At 41.1% G+C, this 24,851-nt stretch overlaps 1 protein-coding gene across 4 annotated transcripts in view; it reads left to right on the forward strand.

Annotated features, from left to right (window-relative positions):
* The window catches only part of CNKSR2 (connector enhancer of kinase suppressor of Ras 2), a 205,671-nt gene that overhangs the window by 175,760 nt on the left and 5,060 nt on the right, over positions 1-24,851 (forward strand). For 2 of the 4 annotated variants that reach the window (XM_041472375.1, XM_041472376.1), the window contains one exon: positions 24,256-24,452. In XM_041472375.1, the coding sequence (XP_041328309.1) occupies positions 24,256-24,452 (197 nt within the window). Of the gene's footprint in view, positions 1-12,129; positions 12,304-12,846; positions 15,049-24,255; positions 24,453-24,851 lie in introns of those variants that run through there. The other 2 variants (XM_041472378.1, XM_041472377.1) reach the window with 2 other exon arrangements.

Genomic DNA, 24,851 nt, shown 5'->3' on the forward strand with positions numbered 1-24,851 from the left:
CTATGTAAAGAGCCTTGGGAAAATTCCATTTAAATTTTACACTCCAAACTGAAACTATCCAAGATCGAATTACTAATTTTTTTTCTGCTTACCTTCTCCAGTGTATGATCTAGGTATTTATTGTCCTGTTTCTTGAGAGAGAATTTTTATTTATTTACTTCTGGCTATGTAAAGAGCCTTGGGAAAATTCCATTTAAATTTTACACTCCAAACTAAAACTATCCAAGATCGAATTACTCATTTTTTTACATTGTTCTGCTTACCTTCTCCAGGTATTTAATGTCCTGTTTCTTAATGTATCCTCAACAGTTTCATGTGATTATTTTAGGGGCTAGAAATACTTATTAATGAACTAGACTAATTTAATCATACCAAATAATTTTTATACCAAGACACTAAAAATTTAGCAGGGTTTATGAAATGGTGAGACTGTGGAATAAAAGTAAAATTAATAAAAAAGACCCAACAAACACAAATGCACTTTAGACACTACTGCATTATGGATTAATAAATCAATAGTTTCCAAGTTCTCTGTTCACTTTGTGTTTTAACCTTGAGTTCACAAATTCTACCAGCAGATAAGGACATCTTATGGTGGCTGTAATGAATCTTACAGCATAAACAGATTATCCTTGTATCTATGCAGATTGTAAGAAGTTGAGACAATTCATTTTATGAAAGCCTTGCACAGTTCTTAAAATACCTATAAAATGTCTTTGTAGTAAAATAAGAAGAAAAAAAGATGTGGTTTAGCTTTCCTGGGAATACTTGTTTAAAGCATGGCTGAAATTTTTGGTACAATTATTTCTGAACTATTGTTAGAAGGTGGAAGGAAGTGTGAGTGTTTTCACAAAGTTAAAAAATTATTGCCTTGAAGACTCACGGTTTGGAAATGGCTTTTACAGTTAATGCAACTCAGAACTATGTCAGCCACCTTCTTCTTGGCCTGTCCCATCCCAAAAGACAATTTTCCTAAGCTTGTGTATGTTGTGGCTAAATAAGACTATAGGATATATAGGAGAGTATAAAAGTCATTTGAATTAAAAATTAGACTCTTCAGTTTTGAGAACAGAACTTGGATCTTTATGGATTTCATTATTCCTAAAATTTAGTGGAGGTTGAATGTGGAAGGATGAGGGCATGTGTGGCTGGCCATGAGCAGCCAGTACCCATGGCACCTATAATTTCTACTTGGAGGAAAACAGGCATGAGGGGTGAGATTTTATGTTCTACATGGAGTTGGCTTTGCTGCCAAGGCTGTCAGAAGGCTATGTGCATTTTTCAGTACCACTGCTCCTTGGAATGATGGGGAGTAGGAGGTTGCTGAGAGTAACCCAATGTACAAAGGAAAGCACACACCCCCAAGGTGGTGGAGGCTTAATTTACCCCTTTTCTTGAAAAAGAAAAGAAACAGTTTGTGCAGTCTGATCTGTAGTACTTGAGAATTGGAAACATCAGGGTAGCTGGGGAGTAGATTACAAAATTGAATGGGGTGAGAAAGAAGCAAAAAGTAGAAGAATAGAAATTGGGCATAAATCTGCAATGGTGAGAATAAGCTATGGAACGAGTTTAATTAAGTTGTGATTGTTTTTTAAAATGAAAATCCCATCAGCCTCTAATTCTCTGTGCCACAAATGAGGATGATGGTGTTCTAAACCTTTCCCCAGTTAGAAAAACTGTTTTAAAAGTATTTTGTTTCTACAGTGTCACATTTCTCTTACAGCATAACCTACTGTAAATGCACCTATGCTGCTTTATTTCAAAGATTTGTGCAGTTTAGCATTTTGAGCCAAAGTGAACCATGTGGCTGGATTTTATGCTGGGGCCATGTTCTGTGCATTGATCATGCCAGTGCATTGAAATACTTCTCAGTGCAAGTTGTCTTCCAAGGAGGAGACTCTGGCATAACCTCATTATTAAATTGAAAACCTTGTAATATTAATCTCCATAATTAGTTGGGGCAACAGTTATTTTTGGCCCCTTAGCTCTTGTCTTCGGAAAGTACGAGCTGAGACTTTTTCTTCAGATGACTTTCTCAGTTGTACTGTATGGAAATAGAGTAAATTTTTTAAAAGACAAATTCATTAGGCAGTTTCTTTATTTTGTCCTTGTCTGTTTTGCATTTCTCTAGTCTGGTGTTGCTCATCTTTAGCACTGTTATTAATGACCAAAAGTATAGAGCCAAATCTTCATCTCTGCTCCTCCTGGATTTTACTAACTTCTCTTTCCTCCATCCAATGCCAATGGTTGTGGTAGTTCCAGGTTGAGCAGGGGAGATTGGTCTCTGCACTTAGACTTCTGACTGTGGACTTCGAGTTCTGAAATCCCCCCAAGGTTTCTGCACACACACAACCCCAGGGGTTGTTTTAAACATCTTCAGCTTAAGCTGAGTGTGCTCTTGCTGTATTTTATAGTTCACAAAGAAGTGTGTAAATCATGGTCACCAACATTTTTTTCAACACCAGCTGTTGTGTTACCAGATACATAACCAGAACAAATGAATTCTTGCCTTCTTCTCTTTTTCATAGAAAATCTAAATATTCTTATTTTTCCACAGAAGTATTGAATAGATAAATCATATAATATACACTGAACTTTTTGGTTACTCTGTAACTCTGGAATACCCAGTTGTACTGATGGCAAGTCCTGGTGTTATTGTGGAAGATGAATGCATTTACTGACACTAGATACACAACTTCTTTGAGATATCTACATTCTTCTGAAAAAAAAAAAATCCTTGCAAAATTAAAAATTCACTGAGCCTGTTATTTTTACTGTTTACTCTTGCAATCTAACATTTCCATTCTGCACAGCAGATGTGAGCTTAACAAAAATTGTCCAAAACATTGATTTGTCTACTGCTATATCAGATATCAGACTCTGAGTTAGTTGAGTTTTAAAAAGTCACCTGCAAGAACAAGTGATTGTACCAAAGAGAGATGAGCCCCATATCCCAGGCCAACCCAGTTAGCCTGCCTTGAACCATGCCTAAAAACATATTTCTAGGGAGAGTTAAAGGTATCTTTCTTGTAACCCTTGATGGATCATTCTTCCACACAATAGTTTTATTGATTTTGAACTCAGGAGTACTTTGAGCTCTGTTATGTGGCAATAAGGAGTTGCACATTTTAACTCCAGGCTAGAGAGACAAGCATCTCTTCTAGTTAGTTTTAAACCTAGCACACAAACTTTCAGATGTTTCTGTTACTTGAAGAGGCAATTACCAACCTTTTTTCTGCATTTATGCCCTTAGAATTATACAGGCTTCTGTTCCATCCCCCTTGTTTACAGGGGAGAAGTCTTGATTAGCCCTAGACCATGCATTCCTTGCAGCAAAATCCTTTTCCACAATAATCATATCAGCCCTCTCTGCCTTTTTCAGTACTGCTTTTTTGCTTTTTGAGGTGAGATGTTACAAATGAGTCTTTTTTGTTTTTTGGGGGTTTTTTGTGTGTTTTTTTTTGTTTGTTTGTTTGGTTTTTTTTTGTTTGTTTGTTTGTTTGGGGTTTTTTTTTTTGTTGTTGTTTCTGCTTTATCTGCACTACTTCCTGTATTTATATGTAGGTAGAAGCCAAACCTCCTAGTTCTCTGTTTTTGTAGGAGCTGATTTGACATTTTTAACAAATTTCCAAGAAGAGAACTAAAGAGAGCTGCTTGGTATAAGAGGTTTCTACCTGATAGGGAAAAAAGAAAAAGGTTTGTTTTTGATGTTGGTAATGCATTAAAGAAGTGTAATGCTTATTCATGTACAAGACTGCAGAGGAGAAGAAAGTAAAAAGAGACAGTGTAGCTCCTGAAGAAAATAGCAGAGGACAATAGCTAACTGAGCAGCTTGAGAAATGCATAGGAGAGAGGTTGCTGTTATGGGATAAGAACAGAGCTCAGCTACATGATAGTCAGTGTTTTTCAGGCTGTGGAGATTATATTTTCTTTGTTTAATGGTGATATTTTGGTGAAAAGCAATTAAGCAAACCAAAGCCAGAGTGTGTTAACAAATTGCTGGGAATGCATCCCTGCATAACAGCTCTGGGTCTTGGTACAGCTTGTCTAGGGGAACCTTGCTCAGGCATGTGACTGGTGTGGACAGCAGAAACCCCTCCTTACAAGCATCCTTTGGCTTACCATCCCCTTAGGGAAGGGCACTCTTGCCTGCCATTTTCAAAAGGTGACTGTTTTTACAGGTAACCCTTCCCCCAGCATCTCAGGTGTTTTGGTCCATTTGGATTCCCTTGCATACAACAATCACCAGTTGTGGTGACAGAAAGGGATTTTCTCCTCGAGGCTCTCTATGCCCTTTCTGCTGCTGTTGGCAAGACCAAGGGCTGAGTGCAGCTCAGGAGGCTGTCACTGCTGGAGGCTGCAGGGGAGCAGGCTGGGCCCTCCACATCATTACGCAGATCAAGAGGTTTCTTATAAAACTAGTTACATTTGAAATGTGTCCCCACCTCCCAGCAGATAGCTACAGCAATGCAGGGTCAGGTGTCAGTGGTGGGCTGCAGTGGCTGCTCCATCCTACCCAGCACCTGCCTTTCTCCAACTCCTTTTCTTTGCCTTAGCCTGATCAGCCACCATCTCAAACCAGCCATTCCTTTGTGCTGAGCTGCTCCCAGAGCTGGAGCAGCTGCCCTCACTTTAATAAGATTTCTCTTTCCCCGGATATTGTTAACTTTGAGTAAACTAAAAGTATTTTTCCCTTGTTGTAATCAAAAGACCTGGATGAGGTAGCAGAAGCTAGCAAGTAGTCGTGCACATTCTGAGCTGATTGCACTCTCATTTCCATTTTTCCTGTTTTCATTCTCCTGAAAAAAACACCACTTCTAACAACTCAAAAGACTTTGAGAAGTGTCCATCTCCAGAACAGCTCTGGTGGTTTCTGCCAGTGGAGGAGTTTGACGTACCTTAGGGGTGGGGTGGTTGGTACCTGCTGGGCCCTGTGCACTGCTCCATCCCTCCAGAGGGACAGCAGGTCTCCCCCAGGCTCTGCCCTTCCACACTGGGAAGGGGTCAGGTGTGCAGGAGAGAACCAGGGCCTGAATCACATATTGGTGCTGTAATATGTTCAGTGCATGATTATTTTTTTCTGTGGAACGGTGCCATCATACAGAAGTATGGCAGCTACACCTCACCAAACTGTGTGTGATGGGCAGTTTTGGAGATGATTTGGGATAAATTACGAAGGAAGAGTCTAAAGAGAAGCAATTTTTGTACTGATGTATTTGTACCTTTGTGCAGAGGTCATTGAGAGTAAAAACCTCCTGAATTGGTGGAGGAATTGGTAGAAGAGTAAGAATTGATGGGAGTGTAGATGTACCTCCTTAGTGGTTATCACCAGTTCACCAAGAACTTTATCAGGATCATTCTTTGAAAACCATTGGGTGCACCATGTCCTCTCATCAAGAGGGTCTCTGGTGGGTGCCTGTATTTCAGAAAAGGCTGGGAAGGAGGGCTAAGGACTCCTGCATGCCTGGGCATCATGGCCATGAAGCCCTGGCATGGCATCCTTCATCTTTGTCTAGGTTCCTGGCCAGTCTGACTAATCCTTTTTGCCATCCATTTTCATGAATGGCAGACTTGTGGTTTTCAGAAAGAGTATTAAACCAGGAGCTTGAACACATAAGCTGATAGGACAAAATACTCCCTTCATTAGTTTGCTGGTTTTTCCCCTCCTATATGGCATACAGAACTACTGTCTTAGCAGGCTTCAGGAGATACTATCCATGCTATATCTCATCCAGTCTAGCATGTTCAGGGATTTGAAATAATTTAAAATTTGCTATTTATTGCTATCTTTAAAGTTAAGATACAGTCAGGAGCTTCTGATGTTTTCAGCATTTGACTCCTCTAACAGGAATCCTTAATGTAATGAAATCCCTGTGCAGCCCTGATTTTCTCTTATTACACTAGTGATAGGATTGTTTGGAATATGAAAGGCTTAAGATACACTTTTTATGGAAAAATTGGGTCCCCTCTGAAAACAGCTCTTACACATTAAAAATATGCAAGCAATTCTTAACAAACAACGTAGCAATGTTTGGCTTGTCAGAAGAGTACCTTGCATAAAACCTTTCAGTGCAAGCTTTTTGTATAGAGATAATTATTCTCATGAAAATTAATTTAAATTTACCAGATGAAAGTACAAGCCTTCAGCATCCAACAAGTGTGAAACATTTAATCAGTAATTCTTCATTTTATACTCTCAAATAGGTAAGGAATTTCCTTCAGGAAAACAAGGAGGCCATTTCTGTGTTGGTCTGATGGGCTTTCAAGACACCATAGATAGCCAAGAAAGCAGCTCAGTCATGGGTGTAGAAAAAGAAAGGTGATTCCTGTCTTATTTTTATGGGAACCAAACTAATTAAAAGCAAGACTTCTAAAAGCAGTTTCTTTATATGCTAATTTTATGCAATATATTTCAGGTTGTTGATAGGAGGGAGGGCTTCAGGTCTGATAGCATTTTTGTTGCTAAATATGGTCCTCCTCAAACTTGAAAGACACCTGACTGAGTCAAAAATAGAGTTGGAGTGGAACAATAATACTTGGTGGGAACAGTCAAGGCAAGTTGGATTGACAGACGAAACACGTGCTAGAACATGAGGAGAGGAGAAAGGAATACCTTTGTTAAACACAGCACAACCAGCCAGGAGTGGTGCCAACATTTCACTTGTTGGCCTTGCCAGAAGAGTAATAGTAGAGTCCATGTTCTTTGTGTATGCCTCTCCAGTGAGCTCCAAATTAAATTAAAATATCTCAACATGATCAATGTTAGTATAACAGTAATGATAATCTGCTCCCCCAATTTTCCCTGAGTAGGTTTTGACACCATTCCCGTTGGAGGTTTTAGCAAAAGCTGCTGAAAAACCTGAGCTGAATGTGGCACAAAGATATCACTTTTTTCTCAGTCTGTTCATTTTACCTTAAGCACATGGTATGCTGTCAGTAACTTACAGTGTTCAGGTGATCTGTGGCTCTTGCATTGACCCAGTCAGAGAATGGTTCCCAGGCATGGCAGGTTGCTTCAGCTGTCAGCAGCTGTGGCAGGAACAGCATCTCCGTCCCCTGCCCTTGGATGCAGCCTGGCAGTGGGAGCATGACAGTCTGGCTGGGTGTTACTGAGTCACACCAGGGATTTTGTCAGTTTATTGGTGTTTCTGTTATCAGTATGGAAAGCACCACCAGAAAAAGCAATCATGTTACTTGATGGGCCTTAAAGTCTTCTCTGACCAAAGGGGCTACTGGTAGAAGTTAAAAATTTATTTTCGTAAATTTTGATTTGTTATGCTATCATAATTCCATATGTTTCTGTCTGCTTTTAAAGTTCTGAGTAAGTTAATGTAAAAAAAAATCCAGAAATACACTTCTTGAAAAAATAATTAATAAAGCAATACACAGAATTATTTGTCACAATAATAAGACCAATTCTGCTTAAATACTCCGTATTAAAAAAATTGTTGATAACAACACAAAAAATTAGTACATTGCTTTTTTTTCAGGGTTGATGTCCAAAGCATTAATCAGGAAACAGAGCTCTCATCTTTGTGTTGTACATTAACTCTTTCATCTGTGATGGACTGGAACTACAGTTCTTGCTTTATGATCAGGAAACAAGGACATGGCTTTTCAAGCAGTTCTCAGAATAGACAATGCAGGAGGTTTGGTAGATTAAATTGATTGACTGCAATTGATATGCCATTGCAGTCATAGCCTGATTTTAGCTTACTAAGAATTGTATTGAAAGGAATCTCACCATTAGATATATGCCTCATGTGCTTGTCTTTGGGATGTAACACAGACTTCTGGGTGAGGCTTGTCCCATAGGCTTGTGTAACTTAAGTCTCTGTGTAATCCAGCAATTAGAGTGCCAATATGCAGGAATTTTAATATCATTATCAGAATTCATAAACTGCCCAGTGGGATGCTAAATCCTATGATTTATGATTACATCCTATGCCTTCTAAATCTATATAAAACTATGAGAAGTTCAGCCAGCTGCTCTTTCTTTTTTTTTCCTGAACATGGTTATTCAGCTGTGTCTCACTGGTTATGTCCCAAATTAGAGGGCTTCCTTTTCTGGGAGCAGCTCTTTGTATTGCTTTGCAATGGTTACAAAATGAACTACTCTGGAAGAATAACCTTATTTTCTGACACAACCAAACTCAAACTGCTCCATCTTGAAGCTGTGAACTGTCACTCCAGTAAGACCCTGGTAATGAGCTGAAGGAGAGAGTTTGGCAGATATTAGAGAGATATCTGAATAGCATAAGAATAACCAAGAGATATATCTAGTATTGAGGGACAAAATAGGGGCAGAATTAGGAATAATGTAATATAATACACTATAATAATATAGCAAGAGTTAGTAATTTGGCAATTTAATGTGCTACATTTTAGTTTATTTAGTTCTTTAGTACTGGGTAGACAGAGGGTTATTTAGCAGTAGCTGTATTACATGAAGTGCATAGGAGAGCTGGGTTACATTGCAATTTAGAAATACTGTGCTAAGTGGGAGGAAAAATGCCTGCTGATCAGAGCCCTGTAATTTCCACTGCCTTGTTCTCATGGGACCGAGTGCAGCACCTGCAGAGAAGCAGGCACTGGAGGTTGTACGTGGGCTGACACCACCATCTGTCCTCCCTGGGCCTGTTCCTCACCGTGGTGCTTTCCCATGGAGCATTTGTGCTCTTGGTGTTCCTCAGTGAGGACATGGGGGACACTAAAGCATATATTGTGGTGTTGGAAAAGCTGAAACTTCCTATTTGCTATAGCATACTCCTGTGCTGCTTGATTTAGTGCCCTTTACTGCAGTCTCAGAGGAGTCTTGAGTGACTCCTGCTATTGCTTCCATACCTAACTGGATTCCCACAGGAAAATGCGGGGAGGTGCTGCTTTGTAGTAGTGTCAGGGATCTGCACCAGATGTGTCACCAAATCCCTCCTTCCTCAGGCAGTCTCACTGCCAGCCTCTCTAGCAGCTCCTTCTCATCTCTGCATGGCATCTGTCTGACACCTGGAGGTGGTGGGAGCTTCCCACCAGTGAGCAGCAGATCTGCCAGTGTTCCTGCTCAGGACTGTGTCAAAGAGCCTTGAGCCATTTCCCTAGTAAGGAGGAAGATGTATCTGCCAGTGGACTTCCAGCAGAAGCAGCCAGGTCACAGTTTGTGGCACATGGGGAAGGTTTTCTCTTCCCTGTTGTTCTTTACACTCATTCTTGTTGGGAGCCTGATCACTCATGCATTTTCCCACAAAGGGAAAATGCATAACTAGATATACTTCATGATTGGACTAGATAGTAGGTAAGAGCTTCCAGTCAAAGTTCTTCTCTCCTGAATATGTAGACAGATGTAGAAATAGCTACACAAAATAGGATAAAAACTAAGGAACGGGTAGTTCTTCAAAAGGCAGGTACAGGTTTACTGATGGTCACTACAGATGGGAAGTCTGAAATTTTCTAAAACTTCAGTGTGAATTTCAAAAGTAAGTTAATTAACCTGATATTCTTCAACCCAACCTTTCTTTGAAAAAAGAAGTTGTCATAAAAATACCATTTAATAATCAGGTATCTTGTAGTCGATTTAGGCGAAATATATAACATGAAGATTGATAAGAAAGTGTACTCTTAAGAGGCAGTGGTAAAATCTTGTGCTTTTTATTATGAAAAAACACATCAAAGTAAAAACCCTAACTTTATATCTTCTCATTAGTGACTGCTGGTGTTCCTTAAACATTTATTTATAGATCAGTCTCAAAGAGAAAGAGTTGTATCGCCTTCTGTGCCCCTTTCCTTACATAGGACTTGTTGTGTGAGAGCCATTTTGAGACCTTACTGATTGTGACTCTCAAATATTTCTCTCATGAGAACTTTCTGCTTCCCTTTGCTTCCATTTTTGTTGGCATGTGACACTTGGCCTGGAAAGGCATGCAGAGCATCCCCTTGCTCCTGCTTGGTGGGTTGTTCCCACCCCAGGGCCCAGGTGCCTTCTGTCTCACCACTTTAGATGGGTAAAGTACCTCCTACTGCTGCAGGTTTGCTCAGATATAAAATTCCTCACATCCTACATATCAGCTAAATAAATAGGCAGAGATTTAGAGCAGACAGTTTTGTGTCTGTAACCACTCTGGGGAAGTCATTTGCCATAAAACTCATAATGCAGACATAATTTGGTTGATAAATGCAGTAAGTTCACTTCGCTGTATTCACAGGGTCACATTCATTTTTGTATGTGAATGGCAGTCGGTTTATTTTTCAAAATGTTTGCAAGTCTCATGAGTTTCATAAGTTGTAGTGTCAATAAGTATCTGTCCAAAAGCACGTTACTCGTTCTTTGTTATTTGTATTTGTTCTCCTTTAAAACAAATTTTAAAACCCTTATCTAGAAACAAAATCACATGCTGGAGATTTTTTACATAAATAATTTTGCTAATGGTAATGATACAGAAAAAAATGTGGGATTTGTAAGGACAAGGAAAAATAATTTTTACTACTAAAAAGCAGATTTTTCAAACACTTAGTTACTATCCGTAAGTGATATTGAAAATCTATGTAGAAAAGCCCCCTAGTGCCTGAGAGTTATATTCACATTAAGATAAATAGGGCAGCATATTCTGCCACTTACCTTAAGAGGTTAATGAAAGGCTGTTCATGCACAGTGACTAATCCAAAGTGGGATAGTGAAAAATTGCCAGTGTTTGATAATTTATATAATTTCTATATTAATCAAACCTTAGCTATATTACAGAATAGTCTTTACAAAAATATGTCTTACTAGCATATTTTTTTTTCAGAAATAGTTTTCTAGTGCAAAATTTAGTTGAATTTTATATACATAACACAAGTCCTGTCCCACCATGTGTTGAAGGTAGCACAGTTATTCCACAGATGGAGCCAGACTCAGCCGGGCATGAGCAAGAGCTGGGTATGGACATCTGCTACATAATGTCCTTGCCTTAACTTCAGTAACCCTCCTTTATTTCACAGCCACCTTGTTTCATAAAAAGGGAAGTTTCTTTTGCCAAAGCCTGATCTTTGAAACAAACTTTCTGAATTCTTAGTGATTAAGTTGTGTGAACAACAGCCATAAGATGACAGGATCTCCTGAAGCTGCAGAAATGATACCTATGAGGCAGCAGTATCCTCTTTCCCTTAGTGCCTTTTTCCAAATAAATCCAAGACTCTTATTTTCAATGTTACAACTGTTCATAGCATAGAACAGGATGAAATCTGAAAAACATTCCCTCTTGTAGTCTACAAAGTCTCCCTTTCCTCAACCCCATGAGTCCTGAAATGTGCTGGTTTGGCCTTTTGTTTGTCAGGGGGTTGGGGTTTGGTTTTGGGGGTTGGGTTTGGGTTTTTTTCATTTTGGTTGTGGAATCAAATGGGGTTTTTTATTTTAAACAATAGGTTATGTAAAAGTTTCTCTTGACTGCTATACTTAGAATTTAGTTATATAAACTGTTTTCCTCACACTTCTTCTTCCTCCTCTCCTTGTTGACGCACAGAGTCCCAGGAAATCTCAGTAATAGAGAAGAGGCTGAACTGGGTTTGAGTTCTGTGTAGCATTGCTCACCCTCTGCCTCTCTGAAAATCATTTTCCAGTTGCTGCCATGTGTGGAGTAAATGTCACCAATGTTTCCATCTGGGATTCTTTCTACCTTGTGTTTTCTGTCCCTGAGAAAATATTTCTTACCTGCTTTCCAGACCTTTTGTGATATGCTTAGGAATAAAAATGGCAATGCTTGATGTTTTCCTTCCTTTCCATCCTGTCTTTTGGAAAAAAAAAAAATCTCTTTAACAGGGGTTAAACAAATCCCACCAGTTAAATTAGAATTAATTTGTACGTCTTTTCATTATGCACAGTTAAAGTCTTTCCCAAAGTGTTTTTTTTTAACAACGAAACATCCCCCAGCTTTTAATATCTGGGATTCAGAATGACAATGGATGTTAAGATCCATGGAGTTTCATTTTTTTATTACAATTTAGTGTAGTAGGCAATAGAATAGGGAATGTGCTGAGAGCAGCCAGGCTTTTGAAACTGCCTGTGCAGAGACTGCATATCCACACAGAAACTCTAAGTAAACAATTTAGCTGTATGCTGTTTATTCCACCTCTCTCTTTCTCTTTTCTTTGCTAACACAGGTCCACAAAGATTCTCGAGTTCTCAAGCCCTAGCTTATGGAAGTGTGTAATGTCAGTGTGGTTGCAAAATCACACGATCTCCTAGCTCTGTATCTTATCCTTCACCCAACATTGCACAACGCTGGACTGTCAGCTAGGAGAACGAAAGGAGCCAGATTGTGTTGTGCCACCTCTTTTTCTAGTTCACGCATAAGTTGCCACCAGGATATTTTTCTGTGTTTGTAGCACGTTTGGTGGATTTGGGGCACATTCTTTGCTTCCATTCTCCTCATTCATGTGACCCTTTCCCAGTGCTTCCAAATGAGCTAATGTGTCTTCAACATGGAGAAAACCAACCGAGTTGGTTAGGATGTGTATTGTTCTCTTGTTTTATTTGTGGGTTGTTTGGGGTTTTTTTAATTGGTCTTTGTTCTGTTCTTTTTAAAAAAAACATATCTACAAAAAGAGAATATATAACTTTCTGCCCTAAATACCTCTTTTGCATCAGGGATGGATATTTTAATGGAGTGAGGTGTAATAGCAGAACAGTGCCATGTCTCTGTCCTCACGAGCATCGCTGCATGCAGATTAGAAAGGCTCTGTAGTGCTGCTGCTGTATGCCAGATTTGCTATTTGCTCTTGTTTGCATGATAGTAATTCTAATTTACTAATATGATATGGAAATAATGGCACATCACCGATCTTTCAACATATTGTATCACTGCTTTATCATATTAGGCTAATACACTGCGAGAGTTGATAGCACCTCTCCATGTCAAATGGGAACCACATCTCTTGGCACTGAACCGATTGGACTCAAAGGTTGATAAACTTATCATTAGAGAATTGGCACGACGGAGACTCAACTTCAGCCTCTTGCAAGCGACCTAATGGCCTCCGTTCAGAAAGTCAGTTCTCCTCGAATAACTTTGATGTTTATAACAGAGAACAGACCTGTTAAAGCATAGACAACCACATGCCTGAATATGAGGCCTCCAGGAAGGTGTCAAAGGGCATGGCCAGTCTTTGAAGAATGCACCCTTTCCACAATGGGACTAGGCACAAAGTCAGATCCAGTCTACATGGAGCACATTTGCAGAAAATACTGCCCCCGCACGGGAGAACGGAAGGGGAAGAGGGTCTTGGCAGGGGAAGGGCTTTGATGTCACTCAGTTTTGTTCTGCACACCTCGAGGAATTAAAGAGGGATTCAGCCATGGTAACTGTAATTTCCCATTGCTTGTACTGAACTCCAGTGAACCCATTCAGGCCTACCAGACAGAGTCGTGTCATTTACGCGTGCTTCACATTAGTGAAGGAAGTTTCCTTACTGTGTCATGCTAAACTAAGTGTATTCTGTCAAGTGGGGGTATGTACAGACCTTTCAGAGACTTCCATTTATCCAGTGGTTTGTACTGAATTCCCAGAGGGTACACTGGCACTCGTTCGGATGGTGATGGAGAAGATACCTCACGCTGAGATTTATTAGACTCTGCATTAAACTCTTTGGTTCCTCTTTATCTTCTAGGACTAAAACATGTGAGTGATTTTGCCTGGCCAAGCAGGCACAAAGTATTCTCTGTGTAACACCCAGACTCCAGAGGGCTGTTTTGGGGCCAGTATTTGTCTGGATGTCACTCAAAGTAGATTCAGATATTGTATTTATCATTATGTTCTGAGTCCCCTATGGGTTGATGTTTGCCTCTATCTCTGTGATTAGAATGTGGATTTTCCTTGATATATTTGGCTAAGGGTGTATTGTAATAATGTTAATGCTAATTACTTGATATTTCATACTATCTTACGGGGAGATACTTTTAAAAAATGTATTTTGAAATGTTTTCTTTCTGTTTGCTCAATGTATGGTATTGCATTATGTTAATACCAATAAAATTATATATATATATAGTTATATATATATTTCCCTTTTATAAAGAAGTAAATTATGCTTTTTTGCCTCACAAACAGGAAATGTGCAGTGAATAAAATTACATCATTCTGCCTTACAGCAGGTGACAAAGCTTATAATAGTTTTAATATTCTTTTTTTTGAAAATAAAAAGTATAGTATGAAATAAATTAGTTGGAAATTCATCAAAATGCATGTTTTATATTTCTGCTCAATGGGACTGTCACAAAACAGCCTAAATATTTAGCAATGTTGTTTTGGCATCTTTAATTTTTTCTAATCAGAAACATGCACTGTATTGCTATTATTGATTACAAAACTGTACTGTCATAAAATTTTTGCCTGTTGGCCAGATAGACAAACCCTCTGAGTTTGTCTGTAGGAATTGATTTTAAAATTTAATTTAGTGCTCTTTCCAATGCTTGGCAAAGGCAGAATTTATTTTTTATATAAGGTTGCCTTTGAAGTACCTGCCTCTGCCAGGAATGATAAGTCACTGCTAAGTACATAAAGATTCTGCAACCTGAAGGATATGTGATTAAAGTCTTGTTGGAATGGCCTGCAACCCCAGCCAGTCCTTTACATTCTGTCATTAAATTCCATAATTAGTTAGAGGTGAAATGTTTTGGAAAAGAATTAGAGAAGCAGAAGCAAGGATGTGACTCTAAAATGTCCTTTGGCTGCCATTTGGGGTAACACTGATGGCTTATTTGCTGCTCATAGCCAAAGGCCAGCATATATCTGCACTAATGCCTATTAGATTGTCTTCAGCTTCCTCTCTTTCTTTTCCCCACCCTTTCTAACATATTGTATTGAGTATCTTTGTTTTGCAGAGGCATTCAGAAGGGCTGTAATTAGCAGTCCCTGGCATTTAATTGCATACACATTTGTTAAATATTTTTCTGTATGCCTTAAAATAAAGTATAGAAAATGGCAGTAAATGTTTCTTTAATGAAGGCATTTGATTTATTCATGAAGTCAGGATTTTATAAAGGTGTTATTTTGGGCTTAATAAAGGAAATAAGCCAGCAAATTTTCTGTCGTGCTTTTGCATAACCGTTGTCTGTCAGGGCTGACGTTCAGTTCCTTTCTCTTGTTCCTTTTGTGGCAAAAGCATTCTGCCCAATGGGTGGGGAATGGACCTTTCTGCTGTGACCGCTCTCACGCCAGTTTTGAGAGCACTTGACGCTGAGGTTCATACATGTTACAAGTTCATTTTGACATCTGATGACATGACTGATGTCTAGAAAAGCCATGTGGAATTATTGCATTTCTCTCGTCACAGCAATAGCTTTTGTCCTGAAAGGTACCTTGAACTCTGTGTGGTGCGTACAGACCATGGGGGTGTGATGGGCATTCAGCAGCTGATGGGGGGTGCCTAATATTTGGCAGTGTTGTGCCCTGCATAATTAAGATGTAAATCAGGGTGCAGTTTAAGTCGATTGGAATCTGATCAGTGCAGCTGTCATAATGTGCAGTTATAAATCCATTAATAAATCTGAATATCTGAATAAATATTACATCTTCTGGGATAACATTTTGGGAAGCATTTCGGGCCCCTTTCAGAAACCCCTCGGGATGTGCTTCCCCAGCAGACCACAGTGGGTTACAGAGGTAACTGAGGCAGACAATGAACCTGGCCCCTGCCCACACTAATGTTTCTCCCATGTTGAAAGTAGAATTGCAATTCCTTAGTGATGCCTTTTGGAAAACTCCACTCTTGGTGCTACGTTTTCATACACAGAAGCAGCTTGGGATGTAGCCTGAAGCAGAGTTCATTTTTTGGGTGGGTGTTGCTCACCAGGAACGTGTCCCCCATCTGTTCAGGCTTGCTTTCAGGTATCAATCCCATAAGCCTTGACAGGCACTGCTGTTGTACGAGCGTGACTGTGGCTTGATTCTGACTGGTGAGTAATGTTGCTGGGCCGGTATCATTTGTCACTTAACCTTTCAACTGTGAGTGCTGCAACCTTAGGTTTGTAATACCAGTATTTTCCTCAAGGAGTAGTTGCTTCTATATATTACTTGTGAATTATTATTTCTAGGGAACTCCTCATCCTGTTCCAAAGCTACAGAGTCCCCACATGTCTAGCGATTTTGCCCAGTTTGCTCCAGCTCCTGGCTTTCCTCATAAGTACAAGTTTTCTATTATTTTTGAACTTCAGGGCCCAAGGGGAAGTGTACCATCAAAGTGTGATTGGTGTGTTTATTTCACTTCAGCATTGATAGCTTGTGGTAAAATTAAACAGCACTTATATCATTGTGTGGCACAGAAAAAATTCAGGATATCCTATTTCATTGTGTAAAATTCTCCCAGAGAGTCACTAAAATCAGCAGATTAAGGTTAAACTGGTTCCTTCATAGGCAGCTTAATGAGTAGAGTACCATATCTAAAACCAAGGAAGGATGCAACTATAACCCTACTGCAGAAAAGTTCTGCCACTGATTAGAATTCCATTACTTTGGGAAGCTTTGGAATGACTTCATTCTTATGCCCTCTCTGAAATCAAAGCCCACCAACATAACCTCATGAAACAGCAGGACTGCGAGCAAAGAGGGAGCTACAGATGCTCATTTGAGGCATGCAAGAGTTGTCAAGAGGCATCAGGAGCAGAAAAAGCTAATTATTCCCTTCTCACTAACACAGTAACCCATTAGCTGGCACCTGCACTTCACTGCTGAGTGCATGTCAGAAATGGCTGAATGTTACTGTCGGCTCAGCAATGCAGATCTGCAGGGAGAGACAGTGAGGGTTTTTCCTTATGCTCAGTTTCGTGTCAGCTGTGTTTAGTAAGCAATTCCAGTTGTGTGGAAGGCTGAAGAGATGTGGCTGAGGTGGGTGTGAGACTCAGAGCAAGAGCAGCCCAAGTGTCCCACGAAGGCTGGAGGCTGCACATGTGAACATGCTCCAGGCTGCCAGCTCACACTGCAGCCAGCAGGGCACGGGAGCCCTGTGGGGCCATGGCTTGTCCTTCAGACGTCCCTAGAAAGGTGACTCCAGTGGAAAAGAGATTCTCAGGGATCTACTGACCCAAAAGGAAAACTACTAGTGCTATAAGTAGTTCACAATAAGAATTAGACCTTCGGTGCCACAGCAAAGGCTTGGCATCTGTCAGGTCTGACAAAGGCTAGGGCTGGATCATTTAAAAGATGGTGCCTTCCTGATTCTGGTATTGAACTTGGCTGCAATGGAAAACGCCTGAAATATCTTCAGATATCTGTTGTTTGGGAGATGAGTTTTCCACTTGCCTGCACAGTTCACTTTATTTCAAGAAATCCAGTTTATGCTCATGCATGTGAGAGGAGAAGCAGGCTGGTACCACTGGGTGTAAAACTCCAGCAAGTGCAGGACTCTGTTGTGTTGGTGCTTTCAGTGAGCATCCTCCCTAGGGAGTTTGTTTTTTTTTTTTTATCTGCAGGTTTACATAACATGAGAGAATAGAAACAGCATACAGCTATCTTGGTAGCCAAAAATACTTCCACTTTAGAGGAAATGATGGTATAAAATCCAGATTTAATACCTGCATTGAATAAATACAAAATAATAAATAAAATAAACATAAAATTTAATGATCCTCCACCTACTAAAATTTCACTAAACACATGGATCAAAGCTTGTTTTAAATAATGCTCCTCCCTTCCTTGATTCAAGACTTTTGGGAAAATCCTGCACTTTCACATAAACAGGGGCAGAAAGGACAGACGATTATATGAATCAGAAGGTGGCAAAGAAAGGGAAGCAATATCAGAGAGAAGGGTTGCAATGACTGGGTGCTGCTCAAGAAGAGCCTGTTTTAATTTAGCTTTAACTCAGCTTGATTAAACTTTTCTTCACTTTTAGACAACATTAATATGCTCGTGTGTGTGTGTATAGACATATATATATAAATATGTATATGTGTGTGTGTGTGTGTGTGTGTGTGTGTGTGTTTACAGGTGTAATCACATACCCAGTCCAGCCTTGATTTTAAGGTCACATAGGACATGGCATAAGACATAGCATAAGTGTCTTTGTACTTTAACAGGGAAATTGCTCTATTTTACCTGGAGCAGATGATTAGCTGCTGTTTCCATGTAGACCTGAGTTTTATTGCACCTCCTGCCTGCTGTATCATGCCAGGCTTAAATATGCTTCTTCCTTTTCTCAGTAATTAGGGATGTGACCTGTAACATTTTCCTACCAGGAGCTGACTTTGCATGTCATTGTGGCTCCCCCCATACCTGTGCAGGAGTGACATCATGCAGCCACAGCTGTGCAGACACCATCTCATTTAAGCCTTACATTGATTTCACCACTTTGTTCCTTTTAGCTTGGGGTGGGGTGGGGGGGGTGAGGGGAAGGAAATACATAGCTTAGTCTGCCAGCCAGCCATCAAAATAGTGTTAAAAAATATTAATTCCTGAACCTTTATATAAGAAGCATTTGGGTATGTCTCACTCTTGGGCAGTTTGGACTCTTAATGATTAACCTGAACAGCAGCAAAGATGGATTTAGGCCTTGCACTGAGAAACCAACTGATTCTTCAGAGGTTTTCTTTTCTCCCCTCTGCTGCAACACTGCTAAAATCCACATCCACTCTCCTTTCATCCTTCTTCTTTTTCACCTTGTATCTGGTACCCAGGGAGATCCCTTCAGTCTCTCTCCTGAGTGTTCCCTGGGCTTTACAAGCCCAGCCAGGCTGTGGGCACAGCCCTTGTGTGCCTGTTGGCACAGCTGGGAATGCAGAGCTGCTGCAGGAGGCTCCCCCTTCCCCAGGGCTCAGCAGGGCTCTGTGTGCTGCTCTGCCTCCCTGCCAGTGAAACCACTGCAGGCCCAGGCAGGTCTGATGGTCCCTGTTGTTGGGCATGGCAGAGAGAACCTGCTGTGGCATGGGAGGATTTACAAATGCTTTCTTGCTGCCAGGATTATATCAGCTATTTGTTAGCTTGTGGCAGACCAGGGTGTCTATTCCCAACACAGACACATCAGGGTCAAGAAGGAAAAAAACATCCAGAGGTTTGTGCACCTAAGGCTGTTTTATCTAACTTGAGAACATTTCCCAGAGGCCTGGGATGCTTCTTGTTTTGGGGGAGTATTTACTGCATTTACTATCACTCACAGAATGTGTGTGGGACACTTGAGGTAAATGCCTCCCCTGCACAAAAGGTGAAGCAAAAAGGTGTAGCTCTCAAATTGGAATCAAATCTTTGGGATTTGGAGGGAGAAAATAACATGGCAGCTATTTAATAATGTAATTAGTGATGTATTCTGACAAAATTGCCTCCGTAATATCCTGAGAAAGCTGAGGTTAGCTGGTTCCTCTGCCAGAGAGAGTGAGCTCACCAAAAGGAGTGAAAATGGGATTTGAAATTTCAGTGGAGCCTGGAGATTTCAGTCTGACTGTGCCTTGTTCGCTTCCTGTCACAGACTTCACAGCAGCTTGGCTTTCTGGGGATTTGCAGAGGTTGGTACTTCTGCTCAAATACAGGGCTGACTGCAAGGAGAGGAGTGGGCGTGTGTGAGAGGAGCTGCTGCACAGCGAAGGAAAGTGCGTCACTGAGCAGAAAAGGCAGCAAACAGAAAAGAGGAGAGTGGGGAAATGGAGAATTCCATCAGCATGGCAGTGGTACCCATCAGTCAGGATGAAAAGTCTAAAGGCAACGGGGTTGAGCCTGGGTGGTGTCTGGAAGCACTGGCAAGGACCAGGGGGGCCCCAATGAAGAGCTTTGATCCTTGAAAAATATGACCTTGTTGGCAGGGTAGGTGACAAAATTTATTAACTATCCTTACATAGGCAGTTCTGTTCACCCAGCCCCACGTGAAATCATGGGCTCCTCTGGTACCTCACTGAAAGACAAAAACCATGCAAGATTTTGGCAGCTTGAGCTTTAGGAGAAAAGTGAATCACAGAAGTGTAGGGACCTCCACTGAAAGCTGCTGGAGGTTATTCCATATGTTTAGAGCAGATTTATGAGAAGTGTGTGTCCAGAGATTCTCTGTGTCCAGACAGCAGTGTGTTAGCCAGCTGGACTGCAGTGACCTTCTACAGGGTTCTAATTCAGTACCATCTTCCTGAATCATCAGTTCACATGGACCAGTCATCTCTCGATCCATGTAAATACCAATGGTAACTTTCTCTCTGGTCACTTTTCACAGAAGTACCTTATGCTCTTATGATCTTCTTTATAAGAGGAAAATAATGGAAAGATAAATTGCCAAAGAGAGTCAGGAGGTGATTACACTTTAGTGCATCACAGAGCTTGGTGCATGCTCTTCTCAACAGCAAGTGACAGCACAGCATGAAAAATCCCACAAGTTTTTTCCTGAATGCCAAGAACCCAAACAGTTCCTGACCTGTTGGAGTTTCACCTACTCAGCCATAATCTTCATCTCTCTCTCTCTCTCTCTGAGAAAATGTAAAAGTAGTTACCAATATTTACTGCATTCTAAGAACTGAGGGCAAAGTACAAAAAGTTCAGAATCTTTTCCTACAGAAAACAGAATAGTGAAAAATATTAATAAACACTGTGTTTACTAGATAAATGTATTCATTATCGTCAGAACTGAAGCAAATAGCTTTGCATTCACTTGAAGACAGCAGGAGCTTCTTTGTTACAAAATTCAGTACCTGTATATTCTTGCATTTGGAAGATAGGGTTCTCACCACATTTAGAACCCATGTGTTGCAGTTTGGGCAGCTTTAATTCTGCTCCTGAGTTACAGAGTTGTTCAGCCTTCTGTGGGGCAGGGGACAAAATTACAGCTTCAGAGAAGACACCCTGCTTTTCAGCAGTATTGGAAACTGCGACCTGGCAGTGCATTCAGAGAAACAGGGAAGATGCAACCCCCTGCTCAGCAGTCGAATGAGTGTGAAAAACAATTGTGTCGGCTGCTGGTCTGAGGTCACCTGCAAATCCTATTAGACCACATTTTCTACTTAAACAGAACATTAGCACGGGTCTTATTCTTCCTTAATGAGACAGCCATGCTGTAAAAGCGTGACTTGCATGCAAATCCACCAATTTTAAAAAAGAAAATATGTTTTAAGCTCAGCTCTATATCTAACAGAATACCTCAGATGCTTTATGGTGCCAAGGGTTTCACCAACACCTACAGGAAATCAATCAAAGGCTCTAGCAGAAGGCTGAGGGAGGGGAGCTGTGTGTGTAATCTCATTCCCGCCTACTGAGAGCCATTGAGAGCAGCAGCACCACCTTCAGCATTTCTCTGGAAAATATTAAGGGCTTGGGATGTGTTTTTGTGCCGCCCACTGCCCTCTCCCCCACCATGGGTGAACAAGCATCTTGCCCTCTTTAGAGCTTTCCCAGCCTCAGCAGCAGCAAGGCATTTAAGGGACTTGTTTTTCTTCCCTCCTCTTTCCTCTTTAGGAAATCCTGTCCCCTTTTTGACGTGCTGCTCATAGTGACATCACTGAGTCAGTGACAGAGTGTGGGGGAGGCAGCCCCAGCCTATGGAGGTGATGTTCTGAAGCCTTCCAGAGACCTCCTGCCAGTGTTCTGCTGCCCGACCCAGCCTGTGTCCTGCCCCCACAGTCCTGTGCCCTTCCTGAGCAGTCTCAGAGCTGTTCCCATTCAGGGGAGGGCAGAAGTGCTGTGTCCACACTCCCTATGAGGCCCACATTGAGCAGTGGGTGCCTGTCCCAGGGGATGAGCCCTGAGGAGCACCAGCCATGCACATCCCAGGCCAGCAGTGTGGGGAGGCAGGGCAGGACAAGCCTCCCTGGCAAAGGGTTTATAATTACAGGGGCCATGTAACCATCCAGGTTCATTAAAGGCACTTGGCATTCAGTACTGAACCTTAGGGTTGAACTCAAATGCTGTATTTTGCCTTGATGGGGAGTTGCTGTGTTTTAGGAAGCCGTGGGTTTTTGATGTCAAGCCTGGGTGTAGTGGCTGGTTGCCAATCCAGGCTCTAGGTCACTCTAGCAAAGTGAATTTAGATGGTGTGGAATCAAAGTGCTGGCTTGCCTCTTCAGCAAGCCATCCCATCCTAATCCCCTCAGGGTGCAACCTTGGCAGTGCTGCTGGGGAAGAGACACCTGAGGAAAGATCTCTTCTGCCTTGCATAGCAAGAGATGAGGAGAGAGAGAAAAACAGGTGTCAAATACTCCTGTGAGACCAGGAGGGAGATTTCCCTTTGCCCTTTAGCAAATCACTCCCTCCACAGCTGTCAGACTGGTGGACATCAGCATTCAGCAACAGGAACTGATAGAGAGATCCCAAACTGCTGACCTCATGCTGCATAGACTCCTTAAGAAAGCACAAATGTCAAGACCACAAAAGATTTTAACGATTCTCTAATTATTCAGCTACTGGGTGTTTTGCCCTTTAGCCCATTAGATGTTTTAATAAGAAAGAAAATTACAGGAAAGAGAAAAGCATCTAATTTCTATTTTATTTCAGTTCTGGCCACCATTGACAGTGATGAACCCAGCTCACCAAGCAGGGTAGCACAGGATGGGATGATTTGGAGAGCTCTGTGCAGACTCAAAATAATTCTGTCGATAAAGAGTCTCTAACCCTTCTTCACTTCCATATCTCTTAAAAAAAATTCAAATGTGTGCTTTAAAAACATTTGCTCTCTAAAAGGCCAAAGGAATAAACTCATGAGAGACGAAGATTAGTTGCTGATTGCAAAATTCTTGGATTGTATAAAGATCTGTACAAATGCAAACACTTTTTGTGATGGGGTAAGGAGATTTGGGTTTCTGGAGTTCTTGCCTGAGCCTGAGGAGAGCTGTTGCCCTACTCCATAGTATGGGCTCAAATGGGAGGTGGCCTCAGGTAGCTCTTGATGGACTAAAAATGTCACTTCTAAACACAAACTGTCTTCTCTCTTGGTGACTCATTAAAAAAACCACTAATCACCTGAGGACACTGTGGTTCTTTACTGAAGGGTGCTTCTTTATGTGGCAATTCCAGCCAGCAGAAATGGCTGTCTTGGAGCAGGGTCAGTCACAGGGTAAAGCTAATGCTTGGAACCAAGCAGCCTTCCTGCAAGAGCTTCTAGGAAAGCCTCTGGAGGACACAGGCACCTTGAGCCAGGAGAACAGGCAGCACTGTGCAAGCCAAGGAGGATCCTTGCCTGGGGGATCCCGAGGGCTCTGCGAGCAGCCAGGAGGCCACGGACAGCCAGTCTGGGTGTCGCATGAACGCGTGCCAGTGTGCAAGGGGCAGCAGGGACAGAGCTAAGGGACAGCAAACACTGTCCCAAGGGCTGCCCTGGCTAATCCTGATCCCCACTCTGCTAATCCTGACTGCACTGGTGCCTGCAAAGCTTGTACGGAGTCACCGAAGAGTTTCCTCTGGGGGAAACATTGTCTGGAAGGTTGAAGTTTTCTAAATGAAGCATTTCAAATGCTCATATCAGAGTTCATGCCCAGCTTTTGCTTGGTTTTATTTTTAAAGAAGCAAAACCTTTATTTTTTTCTTCTATTTTTTTCTTTTTAAATGCTTTCAGTACTAGTTAGAACAAGTATTTTAAACCTGTAATAAATAAATACTTCTCATATTTCTGTATTTTGACATAGTACATAATAAATATTGATTTTTTTTTAACCAAACTATAATGCAAACAGCTCTGTTTTGGTTTGCCATGCTGCCAGGTCATGGTTGTGCTCTTATGTTTAGTCTCCAGTTTGCTGCTGAACCATGAGGTAATAGTAAAGTAACAGACCAGCATAAGTGACAGCATTACTGACTATTGGACAACACCACTGAGTATCAAAAATAAGGGACAAAAATAAGTGGACTTTCTCAGGACATGTCATTCCAGGGCCACCATCACATATTCTTGAGTGCTGCTATCAGCACTTCAGTCTGAGATGTGATCCCTGGTGGGCTCCTTAGCAGGATGCTTCCAGGGCTTCCTCTGCTTGTAACAAGGAAGTCACCAGAACTATGTAACTGCAGTACCAGAAATCTGATTTCTGGTAGTAAGTCACTCTAACATTACTGCACCTTGCACTATTTCTCTTTTTTTCCTCTTTCTCTGCATGTCAAGATTTTACAATCTTGAAAGTTTTTCTCCCTTTCTTGTGAAGGCAATAGCAAGAAGGAGCAGTAGCCCCGCTCTTTTCTGGAACTTAGGAGGTGTGAAATATTCTGTTTATGGTCTAGTTAAACCTTTTAAACATTTGGCAAAGGTTTTTGATAGGTCTTCATGTAATCACATTAATGATACATTGTTGCTTTCTCTATTTCTTCCTCCTTTTTTGTTTTCCCCTTTGTCTCATTACAGTTGAAACTATAGAGGAAAAAACAGCAGACTCCTTGCAAGACTTGTACAGAGCCTTGGAGCAGGCCAGCCTGTCTCCTTTAGGAGAACACCGGATTTCCACTAAGCTGGAGTATAAGAAATCTTTTATAAAGAGATGTAGCGATCCAGTAGTCAATGAAAAACTGCACCAGCTGCGAATTCTGAAAAGCACTTTAAAGGTGAGATAAAACAGGGAGGAAAAATCCTGTCCCAGGGATGGACCAGGCTGTATTGTAATAAGAGATTATTGTGTGCAGCTGGAGTCCAGGCTGAGCCCAGCGTGCAAACAAGGGAGACACTGCTTGAAAAGAAGAGGAAAAATGTGCCTGGGGGAGCAGTCAAAGTGAGGGGATCAGTTTTAGTTTCTTTATTTTCTTGTATTTAATCTCAGTCAGCTGCTCCTCCTCCAGCTAGTTTAACAGAAGTTGACACCAAATTATTGGAGGAAACCTTAATCCCTTTTTTGTTCCTGAACATTTTGATTTACCAAAACACATTCACTTTGTAATTGCCAAAGTCTAAAGTTAAACAAAGCCAGCGTTTAGAAGGGAACAGTATCTCTTGCAACACTTGACTGT

The sequence above is a fragment of the Pyrgilauda ruficollis genome, unplaced genomic scaffold, assembly GCF_017590135.1.
Source record: "Pyrgilauda ruficollis isolate IOZ18807 unplaced genomic scaffold, ASM1759013v1 scaffold29, whole genome shotgun sequence".
Taxonomy (NCBI): Eukaryota; Metazoa; Chordata; class Aves; order Passeriformes; family Passeridae; genus Pyrgilauda; species Pyrgilauda ruficollis.